We start from the raw sequence: 19,184 nt of genomic DNA, 5'->3' as shown, positions 1-19,184 counted from the left end.
CAGAAGAATGAAGACCCAACAACTGGACATTGATAAAGGCCACCTTAAAGTTGCCTGCGAAGTCACACAAGCACAGCCAGGCTCTTCTTCAACTGTGGAAACTACCATATTTCTTGGGGGCTGAGATCTGTGAATCCTGTCTAATAGCTCCTCTACCTGCACCCAGTCAGTCGACTTTTTCCATTGGGAGTGACAGCTACAGATCCCAGGACTAGGTAACAGCCCTACAGTCCACTTATTCCTGTCCAGGAAGCCTAATCAGTCTATTCCTTTCCTCTCTTGTGAGAAATGGGTGGTAAAGAGCAGGCCACAGTCACATTCAGAGTAGTGGCCTACACATCCCTCTCCATAGGCAGCCTGCTATCCCACAATTTGTCTAGTCAGAAGGAGGAGGCATATACCTTTTCATGCACACCTTTCCCTTCTCTGGCTCCACAAAGCAGACTTTCACACGCTCATTGCATGAACCTGCAGAGCTATTACAAGCAGACAATACATCCAGCCACAACTAGGTGTCGCATATGCCATGGGCCTAGAAGTCTCCCTTCCTCCAAGGATTAGCAAGCTGGCACTAACTAGTTAAGCTCCTTCTCCTGTGTGTGTGGCCTCTCACATGTCCACAATGTTACAGAAATATTGTTTTCTTTGCAAAGAAGGCCATCCTATTTCTGGCACTCCTGGGAAGTGTCTTCCATTTAAAGAGAGTACAGTGCTTGCATGTGAAAACATGGTTCTCCTCAGACAAAAAGAGGGAATGAAAAATGGAAATCATCTGGTGGACTATGTCTTTCCAGGAGCACCTGGTAGTTAATTTTTCCAGGGATACCTTGGACCTCAAAACAAGATAATCCAATAAATCAGCATTCAAAAATCAGAAACCAGCAACGATATAAAGAACAGAAAAGATTCACAAGCAAAAACGTACTCTGGGAGCCATCTGGAAAGGATGGCCTAACAACAAATTAACTACTGAAGGAAAAAAAAATGAACAAGACTTATATGACTGAAAATTTAGAGCAGCCTATCAGCAAACATCTGATGCTAGGGGAAGACACTAGTAACCATGCAAGAAATGCCAAAAAACTCTGAAGTCAGACATGATGATGTTCACCTGTGGTTAATACCTTTCCATAATGGATTACAGTGTAGAAACAACTCCTAAAATGAACTTTTGTTTTTCTGATTTTCTGAACTACGACTACAACATCTTGTTTTATGAGGTCTGTTATTTTAATACTGCCACAACTGATTTTTCTGAAACTTCTACATGGCTACATAATTATTACAGCAAATTAGACATTATCCTTTACTGGATAATGCATGCAAAACAAGGTATACATCTGTTTGTTTTACAAACTTTCTTACCAGGAGGTAGAATTAAATCTCTTTCAATGATTTTTGCAGATGCCAAGTCATTTATGATGTACTGCAATCTTAAGTGCCTGAACACAGGCAAAAACTGAACTCCTTCTTCAGTCTCCAAAAATGGAGCAATATCCTCTGAATCTGCAAAAAGAAAGAAAGAACAGAAACGTGCAAATTACGCAATGCAATGACTTATCAATTCACAGTACAGCTAAAGAGGCAAACATATTTTCAGATATGTTTCACCGCACCAGTTTTACAGCAAAATTATACACAGCAAAAATGAAACAGTCATAACACCATTATTCATTCGTCAGGGTTGTTAAGACCACATGAAGGAAGGCCTAGAATGATGACATGCAGGTCAATTGGTCGTCTGTACTACTAAATATGCAACTCCTGGAGCATACAAATAAATATACAGTTTACAAAGATACAACTCCAAATGCTTCCTCTAAATTTACTGCCTTCTTCATCCCCTCCCAACAGATCAAATACAAAGAATGTGACAAATACCAACTTTAAAGTATAAAAAGCATATTAATTCTTAGTGTAGTAAACTGATGAATGAGAAATCCTGAGATCATGACAGAACCATTTTCTGCTGATTGTCTTCATTATTATTGAGAGTAACAAGGCCTCCTGACCTTCTGTAGTACGAGTGAATGGGTAATAGCAGGAGCTGAGTAGTAATCTGATATTCCAACTCTTCCATTCTTACTGCTATATAAACCCTGTGTCTTATAAAGGTTCTGTTTGTATTGTCAAGCTCTAGATTGCATAAGTGGAAATTCCTTAATATTCCAAGAGCAGGATAAGTTATTTCTTACACTTATTTCACTGAACCACACTTCTGAAACGCTGATAAATGTGCTATACAGTTGATCTACTACATTTTTGCACTGTTATAAAGCTTTTTTTATTGTTTCACTGCATTTATGTACTGTTTTATACTGTTTTAACATTACTTAACTGTAAACTGCTTTTTCATACTGAGAGTTGTATTTTCTGTTTGTGAGTGCTCTATCTGAGCTTTTCTGTGCATTTTTGTCACCACTCCTTGATCTGTTTAAAACTTTAATTTAGTGGCTACAGCTAGGAACTGTAATTTTTTCCACCCACCCTCCCTAGTGTTGTGTGTTCTTATACTTGGTGGCTTTGCAGTTACCCGCCCATACTGTATACTTGATCTGTGACACTCCTCCCAGTCTAGTGTCATTAGTTCACTCAATCTAATAGAGAACATTTGTGAAGGCCAACCCACTCAGATTCTTAACGTTGAATTAACTTCTGTTCCAGCTTTCTCTATTTCAGCTTTACTGAAAAAAAAAAATTCTAAGCTTTCCTGGTGCAGGTCAGATACGGATTTGCTGTGTCCAGGACTGTTTGTGAGCTCCTAACCCCCCCCCCCCCCCCCACACACACACACACACACACACTTAACTGGGGTTAAACTATTCCTGGTGCCATAAAGTCTGTTCTTCAAAATTTCCCTTGCAACTAGCCAGCTTTTTAGTTTTAGCACTCATCTGTTTCTTTGATCTCAGCACTTGTTCAGAACTCACTGTAAGCACTAAGTTACAAATTACTACAGCACTCAACTTTCCTCACTTGTCTAGAGGAAAACAGTTTTTAGTACTTAATAAATAAGCACCTATTCAGGCATGTCTAAAGATCAGCTCCCAGTGCTTTCTCCTGTCTACCTGATGAATCTGGGCATCTTGGGACAATGCAGCAATTGCCTCATGTACACAGACAACCCTCTCCTCCTACCACCCAACACTACAACCTGTGAGAGATGCACTTATATAGCCAAACTGGAAGCAAAGCTCTCTTCACCAAAGACTGGCCTAGACAGTCAAGAGGAGAAGGTAAACACTTGCACTGCACCACACTCATCACATAGTCCCTCAAAACCTACACCACCAAAACACACACAAACAGAAACACAAAACACACACCTACATTCGCGGAGGCTCTCAGTACAAATCTGCCCAAACAACAGAGACCTCCAAAGCAGAAATGCAAGCAACCTCCACCCCCCAACACAACCCAAATGACACATAGCCCACATACTCAGTGTGCCACTCAACTACAGCACATAAGGCATAATGTACCCAACACTCTAGTCATAGGTGACTTTATAGTCAGGCACACTGATGTTCCACTCACCAGGCTAAATAAGGAAAAAGTTACTGTCAGCTGCCTGTCAGGTGCCAGGATCCGCCACATAACGCACGCACTCAGGTCACTCCACAACAAGTACAAATATGACTCTGTCATTATCCATGTTGGTGTGAATGACCTGAGACGTACCTCCCTGAACTACATGAAGAGAGACATGGAGGAGCTCTCCGATCTTGTAGCCCAGGCCGGTATGACCCTAGCCCTGAGTAGCATCCTGCCATCACCCAGAATGACACCACAGTACAGGGACAAAATGACTGATATTAACAATTGGCTAAGCTTCTGGTGTCATTCTAAGGGAATCCAGTATCTGTCGGACTGGGATGACATGATCAACAGACCACGCTGCTTTGCCAGAGATGGCCTGCATCTGTCGCCCATGGGATTCCGGATACTGGCAAAGGCTCTTGCCACCACTATAATGCCTTTTTTATGGAAGGTTCAAATGACAAATTCATCACCGTAACAGGTACAAGCAAGCAAAATCTGAGGGTAATGCTACTCAATGCTAGAAGTCTAAACCTCAAAATGCACTCACTCGAGGCACTCCTTAAAATGGAGAACATTGACATCTGTGCAGTGACAGAGACCTGGTTCAAAGTTCCAGAGAGCACCGCTGCATTACCAGGCTATAATTCATACCACACCTTTCGGCCACCAAACCCGAACCGAAACACTAAAGGTGGAGGCATGTCCATATTCATTAAGGATATCCACACCTCCAAGCTAGTTGCTCAGCATAATTCATCCGAGATTATCCAAGTTCAACTAACTCTGGGCAAAAACCGCAATCCAGATTGTAGCTTGCTACAGATCCCCCACCATGCCCCAGGATTCCCACTCCTCTTTTCTTGATACACTGTAAAATATTAAGGTACAACCCAACACTCTAATAATGGGTGATTTCAACTACCCTACCATTAACTGGGAAAACTACTCATGTACCAACTCTTTTGCTCAACGTTTTCCGGAAATCATCAATTCCAACGCCTTGGATCAACTTATCCACACCACCACCAGGGGGAGCAATATCCTAGACATGGTCATCACCAACATGGGTGACTGGTGTTCCACACCAGAGGTCAGCTCCTCATTGGTCAGATCTGACCACAAGCTAATCACCCTAGACATCCACATGCCGCTCCCACCCGACATTAGGAAAACAACCGTAAAAAATTTCTCCAAAGCCAACTTCACGCTTCTTAAGACAGAAGTGGCAAACTTCACGACACCCATGCAGATGGACAATAGAGGTACGACTGCTGAATCCTACACAAATGCACTTTATAAGCACTGACACGAGTGCATGGATCGTGCTATCCCTAACAGAATGAAGATGCTATCCTCCAAAAAAAGGAAGCCAATCTGGTGGTCTTCTGCCATAAACAAAATCTACAACAGAAGAAAGAAACTGTTGCAAAAAAGAGTAAAATCCCATGATTGGAGGAACTCCCTGGTCAGCCTCAGTTAGAAGCTGAAATCTCTCATAAAATCCTCTAAAGCTAGTTATGAAAACAAAATTGCCACTGATTCTAAAGACAACCACAAAGCATTCTATAGCTATGTCAAAAATCGCAATGGCAACATTCACATCTGCTCTGAGTTACAGCACAATGACACTAAATATACAGAACCAACTAATATTGCCAACATCCTGGCAGATAGGTTCAGTGCTAACTTTACCCCACTCTCACCCCCTAAAGGGCCCATCTTTATACTGGAAGAATGCAAAGTTCCTGTAATCACGGCTGCACAGGTAAAAACCTCACTCTCCAAAGCCAAGAACACAGCATCCATGGGACCTGACAACATCCCAGGCTGCCTTCTACATGAACTACAGAATGAACTGGCACCCCACTAAGTACCATGTTCAGTCATAGCCTCACCTCAGGCTTTGTGCCTATTGAATGGTGCACCGCGACAGTTATCCCACTCCACAAAGGGGGGGCCACAACAGACCCCGGGAACTACCGCCCCATTAGCCTAACAAGCCTCGTCTGCAAGGACATGTAACGTATCATCATGAAACTCATAAACAAAGACATTGGAGATCTCCAAACTCTGGACCCCACACAGTTTGGGTTTGTAAAAGGCAGATCATGTCTCCTAAACCTGATAGACTTCTTTGAAGTAGTCACCAAAGCCATAGATGAGGGTAAGGTGGTTCACACAGCCTATCTAGATCTTACCAAGGCGTTCAACACCACCCCCCACTCTGGAATTATAGATAAACTCACTAAACTAGGTAAAAATCCCTATGTCACAAGATGGGTTGCCAACTGGCTTACTGATAGAACCCACACCGTGAAAGTAGCAGACTCCAAATCAGACTTCAGACCAGTGAGAAGTGGAGTACCACAGGGTTCAGTCCTGGGTCCTCTCCTGTTTGGTATCTACTTCTCTGAAATACAGGCTAACACAGAAGGTCTTTGGCTAACTAAATTCGCAGATGACTGCAAACTGGGAGCCATAATCGAAACTCCTAATGATGTGGACATCCTACAAAAGGTCCTCACTGAGACAGATGCCTGGTTTCAAAGACATGGTCTCAAGCTCAATGCCAAAAAGTGCATTGCCACCCCCTTTGGTAAAAACTCTGTACCCATGAACTACCACATAGGCGGTAGTCTACTTAACACCAAAAGTTTGATAAGAGACCTTGGGACACAGGTGGACAGTAGTCTCTCCTTTGATAATCACATCGCCACAGTGGTCAGGAAATCCTTCTATGTGGCACACCTCATTACAAAAGGTTTCTCATCCAGAAAAAAAGAGGTCATTGTCCTCCTCTACTCATTACTCATTAGACCCATTATAGAGTACAATGCCCCTTTTGGTATGTACCTCACAAGAAAATGGCACAGGAAAATAATTTTCTTGGGTGGCGAAAGCCAGGGTACATTTTTTGGCTAGGCTTATATAGGCCCTAGGGCCAACAGCCTAGTACCTCTACCTATGAACCTAAGACATCTACAACAACTGGAAAGGCCGCAAAAATTCCTCACAAAAAGGATTACTGGCCTCCAACAGATGCCTTACGAAGACCGTCTCAAAAAACTCCAGCTTTACTCCGTCACATATCGCCTACTCAGAGGCAATCTCTGCCTAACATACAAAGCTATGTCAAACCCAGAACTGATGGACATGCTCCACTTAAAGAAATCCCAATCCCTCCGAGCTACACGCTCTAGGGACCTACATCTTGTCACCACAATAAACAGAACATGCTGGAGGGATAGATTCCTGTCCCAGAGACTTCCCATACTCTGGAACAGACTACCTGTCTATGTCAAACAGAGCTCCTCATTAACACTCTTTAAGAAAAACCTTGAGGATTGGATGGGTAATAGGAAATTCACCCCGGGGATCACTTCTGTGGTTCTGCTTCACAGGGGCACAGGAAAATAATTTTCTTGGGTGGCGAAAATCAGGGTACCTTTTTGGCTAGGCTTGTATAGGCCCTAGGGCCAATAGTCTAGTACCTACCTATGAATGCAAAAAGAATGTACCAGCTCCCACTAGACAAACTGGTTACATGAATTTCACTGTTCTCTGCTTAGCAAAAGTTAAAATTCTAGCATGAATAATTAAGATTTACTTAAAGTACAAAAGAACGGTTCAGTCTTTATGACAACTCTCTAGCAAATGCCTACTGTGAGAAAAGTACAGTTGTGTACACTTAGCATAAATGTAGAAGTTTGAGTGTATTCACTGTTGCAGTCACTGCATTTGGGTTATCTGCCTGCAGGTAGCCCTCAGCCGGCCTGATTATCAAAGTCTTGGGCTCTGCGTCGGATGCTGTCTCTTCTTCCATGACGTCAGGTCGTCAGGGGTATAAAGCATGCAGCCGACACCATTACATCAGTTTTTCTTGCCCCAGATGTCAGGTGCCTCCATAATGCGATGCAATTATATGTAAGGTTACACCTCCAAAAAAAGCAAACACACCAGAAAGCTGAAATACACTGATCAAAAAGCAAGGTATAGCCAAGAGAAGTCAGGGGGCTGGATGGAGGGTAACCAGGACTGCAACAGTGAATACACTCGAACATCTACATTTATCGCAAGTGTACACAACTGTACTATGTTCTTCATGTTTCACTGTTGCAGTCATTACATTTGGGTAGATTCCCAAACCTAAGGAAGGGAGGAGGAAGATAGAGAGCATTAGGACCAGCTATTAAGCCCTGCAAGACTACAGTGGCAAAACCAGCTCTGGATTTAGAGAAAATAGGCAAGTGGTAAAGCTTGGTGAAGGTATGTACAGAGCTACAAGTAGTAGCTTCTAGGATGTCCCTGGTAGGGACACCTCTGAGAAAGACAGCAGAGGTAGATGCAGCCCTGGTGGAATGTGATCTTATCCCCTGTGGGGGAGGTTTTCCATGTTGCTTATAGCAAAAAAAAAAAATGCAATGGCCTATCCACTTAGAAATGGTTTGCTTTGAAATGGCCTTCCCCTCTGCCCCTGCAGCAAAGGCAACTAGCAGCTGTTCAGTTTTTTTGAAAGGCTTAGTCCTGTCCAAATAAAATCTTGGTTGTCTGTGCACGTCCAAAGAGTGCAGTATTAGTTCTCCTTTGTTCTGTGGATTAGGAAAAAAGGTAGGCAAATGAATGGACTGATTAAGGGCCACACTGGAAACCACCCTAGGCATAAAGGAAGGATTGGTACTGAGGGACACCCTGTCCTCATGGAAGATGATGAAGGGCTCAACTGCCATGAGGGCCTGTAGTTCAGACACTCTTCTAGCTGAAGTGATGGCTAGAAGGAAAGCAGTTTTCTAAGAAAGGAATTTCAACTCTGCAGTTGCAGCTGGCTCAAAAGGAGGTAGAGCGAGTTTCTCCAATACAAAGTTAAAGTCCCAGGCTGGACTAGGGGCTCTCCTGGGTGGTCTTAAATATTTGGCCCCTCAGCAGGGGGTGAGAGAAGAGGGGTGGCTCAGTATTATAATGTGCTGAAATGGCTGAGGTATGAATTTTTTAACTGATGAGAAGGAAAGGTCCTTGTGAAGCATCTCTGTTAAGTACTGAATAATATGTGGTAAGCTGGGCACTGTTGTGCCCATCCCTTGAGTCTGGCTCCAGGAACAGTATCTTTTCCACCTTTCTGCATATGATTTTCTAGTACTAGGCTTCCTTGCCTCCAGAATGACATCTAACACCTGCTTACTGAGAGATGCTATTGGAGAGCTCAGGAAATTAGCCAGGCTGCAAGGCTCAGGGTTTGAAGCTGGGGGTGCAGAATCTGGACCTCCTGCTGGGACAGCAGGGAAGGGGTCTGAGGCAGGTGCCATGGATCCAGCAGTGACATACTGCACAAGAGGGGGTACCAGTGTTGGCGTGGCCAGTCTGATGCAATCAGTATTGTCCTTGGTTTGTCTTGTTTGATCTTTAGCAGAACTTTCGAGAGGAGGGGCAGAGGGGGAAAGGCATAAACTGAGAAGCTTTTCCAGGTGAAGGACAGGGCATCCACTTTCCAAGCTTGACTGTGGGGAGTTCTTGTGCAGAATTTGTCCAATTTTTAGTTCTGAGGGGAGGCAAACAGATCTATCTTTGGGTTCCCCCATTTGTTTCTCAAAATGTTGAATATCTTTGGTTCCAGTTTCCACTCGTGTGGATCCATGAGATTTCTGCTTAGGTCATCTGTCAGTGAATTTAGCTTGCCTGGCAGGAACTGAGCTTGTAGGTGCACTTGGTAGCTCAAGGCTGTGTTCCACAGAGCCATGGCTAGTCTGCAGAGAGGGTACGAGTGGGTTCCCCCCCTGCTTGTTTATGTACCACATAGCAGTGGTGTTGTCTCTCTTTACCAATAATTATCCTGGAAGAATGTGGTCCTTGAAGGTTGTCAGGGAATTCTGTACAGCTAACATTTCTTTTGATTGAAATGCAGGTGCATCTGTCTCGGGATCCATTTGCCCTGAATGCATGGCCCCGCCAAGTGAGCCCCCCATGTATAGTCTGATGCATCTGTAGTTAGGGTTTGGGCGGCAGGAGGTAGAATGAATGGCAGTCCCTTGCTGTTGTAGGAGGCCTCTGCCCACCAAAGGAACTCTGTCTTTATACAAGGAATGATAGGAATCACTGATTCCAGGTTCTGAGAATGTTGACACCATAGGCTTTTTAGATACCAATGTAGTTTCCTCATATACAGTCTTACATATGGAATTAGTAGAATGCAAGAGGCCATGAAACCCAGGGCTTGCAGGACTTTCCTTGCAGATAGATGGGTCTTTGTGGCCAGTAGTTTGAAGTAGGCTGTCAAATAAACTTGTTTCTCTGCCGTGAGGAAAGCTATCTCGGAAGTTGTGTTCAAGCTTTCTCCCAGGAATACCATTTGTTGGCAGGGTACTAGATGAGATTTCTTTTCGTTTATGGTGTACCCCAGTGAGGTTAGAAGCTTCTTTACAAATGCCAGATGATTTAGTAGCATGTCCTGGCTTTCTGCCTGAATTAGACAATCGTCCAGGTATGGGTATATTTGAATATTTCTTTGCCTGCAAAATGCAATGACTGGAGCTAGGCACTTTGTGAATACCCTGGGCGCAGTAGATAAGACAAAGGGAAGTGCAGAGAACTGATAGTGCATGTAGCCTACTCTGAAGTGTAGGTATTTTCTCCAAGATGCCCTTACTGGAATGTGCGGGTAAGCTTCCTTTAAGTTTAGGTTTGCCTAGCATAGGAAGCAGCTGATGAAGTGTTAGCATTTTGAATTTTGGGATTACCAAAAAGGTGTTTAGAATAGAGAGTTCCAGGATAGGACGCCAGGAGCTGTCTTTTCTGGGTACCAGGAAAAGTCTGGAGTAAAAATCTTGTCCCCTTTCTTCTGCTGGGACAGGTTGAATAGCCCTGATACTTAGAAGAGAGAGAACCTGCTGTTGAGCCTCTGCCCACTGATTTGGGGGTAGGTCTGGCCTCCCACTTGGGGTTGGTAAGGAGTGGAATCTGTATCCTTTGGAAACTATATTTAAAACCAATTTGTCCTGGGTAATGAGTTTCCAGTTTTTTGCATGCAGTGCGATCTTTCCTCCTAAGGGAGCATGCAGTAGAACAGGGCGTGGAAGGTTTAATGTTAAGTCAGTGTGACAGTTTTCCATAGGGGGGTGTTTTACTACTTCCAGCTTTGGAAGTGGACGCCCCCCACTGCTTAGGCCTGTGAGTACCTTGAGATTGTAGCCTAGGTGGTCTGCTGTTCCTGGGTTTGCACTGAGAAAGCCTGGAAGAGACAGGAAAGGACCAATTCTTAGAAGGCCAATGCCTACTGAATCTGGGAGGCTGTGCTTGCAGGAAATCTTTAACAGTTTGCATAGATTTAGCTTTTTCCTCCATCTTTTTAAGGCCTTCTTCTGCTTTGTTGCCAAACAGGCAGTCTTGGTTTAAGGGAGCATCCAGTAATTTAGCTTTAACATGATCTGGTAAATTTTGCTCCCTAAGCCAAGCATGCCTTCTAAGAACAGACCCAGTGACAGCAGCCCTGCAAGATGCTTCTAAAGAGCCAAAAACCACATTGCAAAGTATGTTTACCAACTTGTTCAGCAGAATGCATTAAATCCTGTAATTCTTTATTTTCAGCACAATCAGAAATCAACATCATTTTCTGTTTAAGTAGTCCCATAATATGCTGCTGATACTTTAACATATGAAACTGGCAGTTTAAGGCTCTAATGGCCAAAGTAGCAGAAGTGTATACCTTCTTACCACCATCTGTCCAAGGCCCTGGAATCTCTATCAGAAGGGGTAGGGTTTTTGGCAGTAGTAGCCTTAATGCCTTTGGGTCCCTGGGAAATGGTCTCTGGATCGGCAGTAGGATTCTTGAAAAGGAACTTGTGAAAGTCAGGTACTCTGTAATACCTGTCAGGTTTCCTGGGAGCTGGAGGTAAAGTGTCTGGGGCCAGGCTACATTCCAAGAAGGCATCATCTACAATGTCCAGGACAGGAGGGATAGCTAAAGGCCTGTGATGAGGTAGTAATAAGAATTCCCTAAGCCTCTTTTTGGAGTCTGAGTAATCCTGGCTTCCCAGCGGAAATGCTCCCTAAGGGTGTGCAAGGTTTCACCAAAAGAAAAATCTTCTGGAGGGGAAGCAGAGGCAATGGAGTCTTCTGCATCAGAATCCTCATAGGTAGATAAGGGCAAATCCTGGTAGTCAGAAGAACAGAAATTTCAGAATCCTGATCAGAAGAATCAGAAGTAAAATCAATTCTAGGTTTCTTAGAGGAAGAAGGCTGGCTTCCCCTAATTAAAGTAATAAGGTCTTCAGCCATTCTTATCATTTGCTTTTTAGGCATATGGGCCTGGACATGCGGTTTGGACGTCAGTTTACTAGGCGTGGGTTGAGTTTTAGGCCTTGAAGAAGAAGATGGCATTGGTTTGAAATGCAAGTCTGTAGGCCTGAATACACCCTCAAAAGCCGGTGCCTGCACAGCGGCTCTGGACTCATCCAAGGTAGAGACATCCGCAGGTTCCATAGTCGAAGAAGCATCTTGCGGCATACCAGACTCCAAATGAATCTCAATAGGGGCCTGCGAATCTGAAGTAGCGGGTATCAGGGGCTGTGAAAGAGCCTCACTGAGTACCGGCGAACTGGCGACTAGCTTAATGGAAGTGTCATCGGCAGCTTTGGACCTATGCGGTCTGTCTCTGTGTTTGTCTTTACGTTTTTTTCAGAATGTCAGTAGTCAGATGGTTTACCGAAGCCATTTCTGGGTAATTAAACCGAGTACCAAAATAGTTTGATGCAAAAATGAACCGACGACGAATAGTTAGAGGATTGAATAGGGCACAGAACTGACAGCGAGGGACGTCGTGGTCTGGGCCTAAGCAAGGAATGCAGTACTAATGAAAATCTTTATGAGGTATTTGCTTTCCACAGGTAAAACAATTGTTAACTTTTACTGACATCTGTTTAGAGCAAGAAAAAGGATCCCGAACGGGGTACTTAGCTTTTTTGAAGACTTCGGTTCTGAAACTCAAAAATGAAAATTTCAGGAGTCGGCTGACCAGAACTTGCAAACTGCTTCTGCTTCGGGCACCGCACAGCAAGAAAGACTGATGTAATGGCATTGGCCGCATGCTTTATACCCCTGACGACCTGACGTCATGGAAGAAGAGACAGCATCCGATGCAGGACCCAAGACGTTGATAATCAGGCCGGCTGAGGGCTACCTGCAGGCAGATAACCCAAATGTAATGAATGCAACAGTGAAACACGGAGAACATCATGCATGTACCTTCCAAGCATGCATTATGTGCAGCTGTTCAAGAAACTACATAACTACATCATGTGTGGGTGTCTGTTTTACACACACACACACACACATACATGTATGTATGTAGAGATGCATGCAAGATTATGCTTAACAGGGTTTTAAGGTTGAAAGTAATTCTGTTACAAATATGTAACATAAATAAGGTATAAAATAAAGCTTGCTTAAATGCAGAAACAGAGTTTAGTAATATGTGATCAGCATCCATACTAAATGACCATGGCTTGGAAAATAAGAATGGACATTTTTTCCTTACAAACACGATGTATGCAAGAGCAAAAATGCAAAATCTGCTTTTAAAGAACTCTGTGAGAACGTGTTTCCTTAAAAAACATGTTTTTCTGCATATAAAAAGAATAGACACAATATGTTTCCTTAAACAACAGGACATGTTTACAATGTGTTACCTTAAAAAACATGTTTTTCTGCATTTGGCACAAGAACAGATGTTCTTATACAAAGATACAAATAGAATACTAAAGACAAAAAACAGGATGTTCACGCTGTCAGTAAAGCTGAAAAAATAATATCATTAAGTCAGCAGTTTGTGTCAGCATCAGCAACAATCAGTATTGTTCCCACAGGATGAGCAATTCTCCAAATAGAATACCAAGAGGAAATGTATATGTATGTGCATGACTAAAATTGTATATAAAGATCTGTATTAATCCAGTTATGTTAGGGGTATTGGTAGGGACACATTTGTCCCGAGGCAAATGTTATATCTCTCACATCATCTGTACTATATGAGAAGTAAAGTGGAACAGTACTTTAAGCTGCAACATTAGTCCATCTGGTTTATTATAAAAAGTTATTTGTTACTGCTCTAAGTTGATGCTGCAAAGTATATGCTCTTATCAATGTATAGTCTGCAAGTTTTTGTATGCAACAGACTGTGAATACAGACATAACCAGACTTTGATTTCAGCAGAATCCAGCCAGCAAGACTGAGTGTCTTAAGAAGACTTCAAATCCATCACAGTAAGCAGCACCATATATTTTTTATATATATATATATATATATATATAGAGAGAGAGAGAGAGAGAGAGAGGATCACATATCTCTGTCTCTCTCTGTATATATATATATATATATATATATATATATATATATATATATATATATATATATATATATACAGAGAGAGAGAGAGGATCATAGGAGATTACTAGGCTATCGACCAAGAGATCATTTTAAGCCTAGCTGTTTCATCCCAATGTAATACCATAGAAATGGTAGTCAATTCCCAAGACTGCATTTAGAGATGACTGCCCATGTCCAGAAGGGTTGTGGGGTTCTAGTCCTAATAAGAATTTATGGTGCTCCATCCACTCATCTAGGTTCCTCTTTAGCAGTGTCATACAGTGCTCTGTTTCACATGAATTGGTAGCCTGTTCCAAAGACGTGGCAGTCGCTGGGAAATAAATCTGTACCTCCAACATGTTCTATTTAATTCACAGGCCATATTTAAGTCCCTGAAATGGGTAGCCCTAGTCCTGTCTGATTTACGGATATGCAGCAAGTTCATTAGGTTTGGGTCTTGGATTGCTCTGTAGGTCAAGCATAAATCTCCCCTAAAAAGTCTATACAATATTCAATATAGTGACAGACACATTAGTCTGTCTGTGTAAGACACATGCTGGAGTCCCTTGATCTTCTTTGTTAGAAACTTTTGAGGTCTCTCCAATTGCTGTAGGTGCTTAGTACAGTACTTGCCAAACAGGGCATTATACTTAATTATGGGCCAGATAAGTGCCAAGTATAGGGGGGTTATAACTTTTGTTCTCGAGGCGACACCTTTACTAATCAAGTGTGCTACATATAAAACTTTCCTTACTGCAGTAAACAGATGGTGGTAGAAATTAAGGTCACAAGCAACTTGCGATCCCAGGTCCATTACTACTTAATGGGTACTTAGGTTATTGCTGTTGATTTAATAGTCTGAGGGGACATTGTTTGTGCAGAAGGGAATGATGATGCATTTCTATTACATTCAGTTTGAGACTATGACTAATACACAAGTCGTTGGTTTGAGTGAGACCCTCCAGGAGTATACTGACATCATTTGGGGATTCAATGACTGCACCTAGTTTGCAGTCATCTGCAAACTTGGTCAGCTACAACCTCTTAGTTTTGACCTAAACTTCTGAGAAGTATATACTAAACAGCAGGGGGCCCCACAACTGACCCCTGTGGCACCCCACTGGTAACAGGTCTGCTGGTTGATGTGGAGTCACTCACTTTGATAGTGTGTATCTGGTTTGTGAGCCAGCTGGCAACCCATTTTACAATGAAGGGGTTTACATTCTGTTTACCAAGTTTATCGGTAATGCCTGAATGTGGGATTGTGTCGAAAGCCTTTGCCAGGCTGACATATGCTGCGTGCACAGATTTGTCCTCGTCAATGGCCTTGGTCATATTTTCAAATAAATACATCATTCACCATATTTAACAGGCAGATCTGCCCTTCATGAAGCTGAATTGGGTAGTTCACGAACAGGAGATGGGATGTCAGGCAGCCTGGCAATCTTTGGAAGTGGGGGAACCAAGCTGTGAGCTTGAGCCTGTGCAAGTTCAGACGAAACAGTCCCTGAGGATAACAGGTCTTGGGAATGATCCTGGATCCACGGGCTGTGAATCAGATGAGGCCATCGAAATGGTAACCAGACTTGACGGGACCAGTAGGGGGCAATGAGGATCACTTTGCTTCTCAACCTCTGAGCTTTCTGGAGAAATTTTGGAATGAGGGGAAACGGGGGAAAGGCAGACAGAAGACCCAGGAGCCAATCGTGCATTAGAGTGTCCCTTGGTGGTTCCCCCTGATAGGGGATCAAGGCAAAGTAGCTTCTGCATTTGTGGTTTAGGCTGAAAGTAAATAGATCACAGCAAGGCTTGCCCCAGCGTTGGAAGATCCAATCCGCTGTTACAGGGTTGAGGGACCACTCATGAGGCATCAGGATGTTCCTGCTCAGATCGTCCGCAATAAGGTTGGAACTCTCGAGAATGTTCATTGCTATAAAAAGCGGTTGGAAGCTATCGCCCAGTGCCAAATCCTCATGGCTTCCCGACACAGGAGGCAAGACCTGGTTCTGCCTTGCTTGTTGATATACCAGATGACTGATATGCTGTCTGACTGAACTGCAATGATCCCAGAGGGTAGGGATGCATGGAACACTTGCAACGCTAAGGGAACTGCCCTCAGTTCCAGGACATTTATGTGCAAATTGGCCTCTATGGGAGACCAGGTGCCTTGGACAGTCTTTCCCTGGAAAAGCCCCCCCCCTCAACAGGGAGGCGTCCGTGGTCACCGTGGCCGTGGGCTGGGGCATACAGAACAGTCGACACCAAAGATTCGTTTGTGCCTTCAACCACCACAGCATTTCTTCCTTGCAATGGTTTGTAAGACATATCATGTGGTTGAGTGGGTGAGTTAGCAATGACCATTGTGCGGAAAGGAGCCACTACAGGATTCTCATGTGCAGTCTCGGCAGTGGTACTAACGTAATTAAGACTTGCAGTACAAGATGTGCTGGTACATATGTTTGAGGAAGAAGGTCTTGGATTTGGTGTCTTATTTTCGAAAGCCTGTGAGGGGGGAGAGAAGCTTGACAAGATGTTGTATCGAAGACTGCTCCAATAAATTCCAGTGTCTTCACTAGGGACATTTGAGATTTGTCATTGTTGATTGTAATCCCCAAGTGGAGAGCGAGACCTTGAGTGTAAGAGAGGCTGCGGACGAAGAGATTCCTGGTCGGAATGGTAAGAAGCCAATCGTCTAGATAGGGAAACACCTGGAATCCTTGTAGTCGAAGATGAGCTACCACAACTGCCATACATTTGGTGAACACTCGGGGGGGGGGGGGAGAGGGGCTGTTGAGAGTCTGAATGGCAGTGCCCTGAACTGGTAATGATTGGCTCCCAGCTGGAAGTGGAGAAACCTCCGAGAGCGGTTATCCATCTTTATGTAGTAGTACGCATCCTGGAGGTCTATGCAGCACACCCAGTTATCCCTCCCTAGCCCTAGGAAGGGAAAAATGGACTGCACTGTGACCATCCAGAATTTTTGAGGTTTGATAAACTTGTTCAATAGGCTGAGATCCAGGATTGGTCTCCAGTTCCCTGTCTTTTTTGGCACTAAAAAGAACCTCGAGTAAAACCCGGATCTTGTCTGGTCTGGTGGGACTGGTTGGATGACTCTTTTTCATAGCAGCTTTTCTATTTCTAAAGCTGCTAATTCCTTCTGATTGGGTGGTACATCAGGGATTCGTTTGACGGGTCTGGGAAGTAAATCAAATGGTATTTGTTAGCCTCTGGATATTATTCTCTGCACCCAAACATCGGTAGTAATATGCCAGGCTGGTAGCTGCAGAGAAAAATGACCCCCGACTGCTTCCAGAGGAAAGCAATCGAAGCGCTGGTAGGGTCTGCCAGAGAAAGAATCTCTAGCGCCGTGGTTATGAGGACCCCCTCTACCCTGAAAGGGGCATCTTCCATATGAGTTTCCCATTCTGCCCCGGGGAGGATTGTTCACCACGAGTGTCACGAAAAGATCCTTGGGATTTCTTGAACCACATTTTTCCTCCCTTCTGGTTCCTGGAGTAGGACCTCTGGGGGTTGGAAAAGCATATGCCCACAGCAGACAAGGTCTTTCCATCTTTCTCACTACATGCAAGTGTATCTCGTACTTTGGGTCCAAAAAGTGCGGATTCGTCAACAGGTGCATTGACGAAGGAAGATTTAACGGGGTCTGCGAAGTCACACAACCGCATCCAAGCATTACGTCTCATGACAATCCCTGATGCGGAAGTTCGAGCTGCCCCCTCGGTGGTGAGAGATATCAAATGCATTGAGGAATTCGAGATGGATTCAAGGTTAGCTAGCTGCGAGGCGACAGTATCACACACCTCATCAGGCAGTACCCCCACCAAAGAGGAAGACATTTTGGAAATTAGGTCTCTTTGGAGGAGAGTAAAGTGTGCCAGATTATTCAGCAACCAAATGGCGAAGGTCGCTGAAGCATAGGTCCGCTTCCCTAGTCTGTCCATGGTCTGGGACTCCCTGTTTGGAGGATGGACAGTGGAACTATCTTCTGCCAGTTCTCTCTTGGTGGCCACCACCACAACCATAGAATCAACTGTCAACTGCTTGAACCTGTGAGGCTGATCTTCAGGTGTAGATAATATTTTGTCTGGCCTCCGAGGGACAGGTTCGAACATTGTCTGGGGCCTTCCAGGCACACTGCACGATGAGTTTAACAGGGTCATCTGCCAGTGGGGTCACCCAGGAAGTAGATGGCCAGGCACGGAAGGCCTGCAAGAACACTGATTCCTCAGAAGGGGGGTTAGAGATCTTCCAGTCTCCCTGCTGCTTGAGGTTTTCGGGAATGTCTGCAAATGAGATGTCATCTGGGGAAGACCGTGGGGACCCTTCCCCCTCATCACAATCAGTCTTCGGTGATAGATTCATCCAGGGAATCAAGGTTCTTCCTCTTGCACTGTTTCTTCCAGGGTAGCTCCCCAGTGGGATCTTCTGAGGAGGACTCCGGAGAAGGGGTTCCTTCAAAGGGGGTTCTTGTGACTCCCGTGCCCGGGGTCCCAAAATAGAGGGTTGGGAAAACTGCATGCTAGGGGGGGGGGGGTTCTGATACTGATGTCACTGGTGCTGACTGCGAGCCTTTGGAGTGAAGGACCCTTTCCATCACCTGGACAGCAGGCCCACCTGAGGAGGGATGGGAGCCCAGAACCAGGAGGGACAACCTCAAAACCGGGGTCACACCCCGCCCTGAGAAGCCCACCTCCAGTTGAGAAACTCCCAGAGAACTGGAAGCCGTCAGAGCCATGGACATAGAGAGCGCCAGTGAGAAAATAGGCACAGGGCTAGGTACCAAGGTATGGACGGTCCAAGGACTGCTCCGAGAGAGCATTGGCTCCACCAGAGCCGATGCAGCAAGGGTGGCCGGTGCCGACAGGAGAAACACTGCTGTCGGAGCCGAGACAGTATGCACCGGAGTGGACATCAGTACTGAGATCTCTGGGATTTGGGTAGAGGCCAGAGGAGAATAAACAGGGGAAGATGTAGTAAAAGATTCCGAGCCAAAAGGGACAAAGGTCTAGCTGAAATGGGCAATCCCCTAGCTGCCAGAAGCTGATCCACAACTCGCACTAGATCTAATTCAGAAAAATTCCTAGTGGATATAAAGGAGGCTGCTGAAGGAGAATCAGGTCTTTCTAAAAAGGGGCTAAACCTCTGCCCCAAAAAAGGGGTCGTAAGTTGGAGAGTATCTTGTCCTTGGCAGGTATTCGAGTTTTGGACCTGATGGCGCCGAAGAAACTGTCGGCACCATGGCTGGGGATGGTGCTGAAGCAGGTACAGT

General features: G+C 44.5%; 1 protein-coding gene across 1 annotated transcript in view; it reads right to left on the bottom strand.

The window, feature by feature from the left end:
* GMCL1 (germ cell-less 1, spermatogenesis associated) overlaps positions 1–19,184 on the bottom strand; it is a 1,627,466-nt gene that overhangs the window by 833,587 nt on the left and 774,695 nt on the right. Inside the window, exon 10 of the mRNA XM_044083130.1 lies at positions 1,366–1,506. Coding sequence (XP_043939065.1) covers positions 1,366–1,506 — 141 coding nt within the window. The remainder of the gene's footprint in view (positions 1–1,365; positions 1,507–19,184) is intronic.

The sequence above is a fragment of the Protopterus annectens genome, chromosome 9.part0 (genome assembly GCF_019279795.1).
Source record: "Protopterus annectens isolate FY-2018-M chromosome 9.part0, PAN1.0, whole genome shotgun sequence".
In the NCBI taxonomy this organism is placed as follows: domain Eukaryota; kingdom Metazoa; phylum Chordata; order Ceratodontiformes; family Protopteridae; genus Protopterus; species Protopterus annectens.
This window is presented reverse-complemented; position numbering and strand designations above follow the sequence as displayed.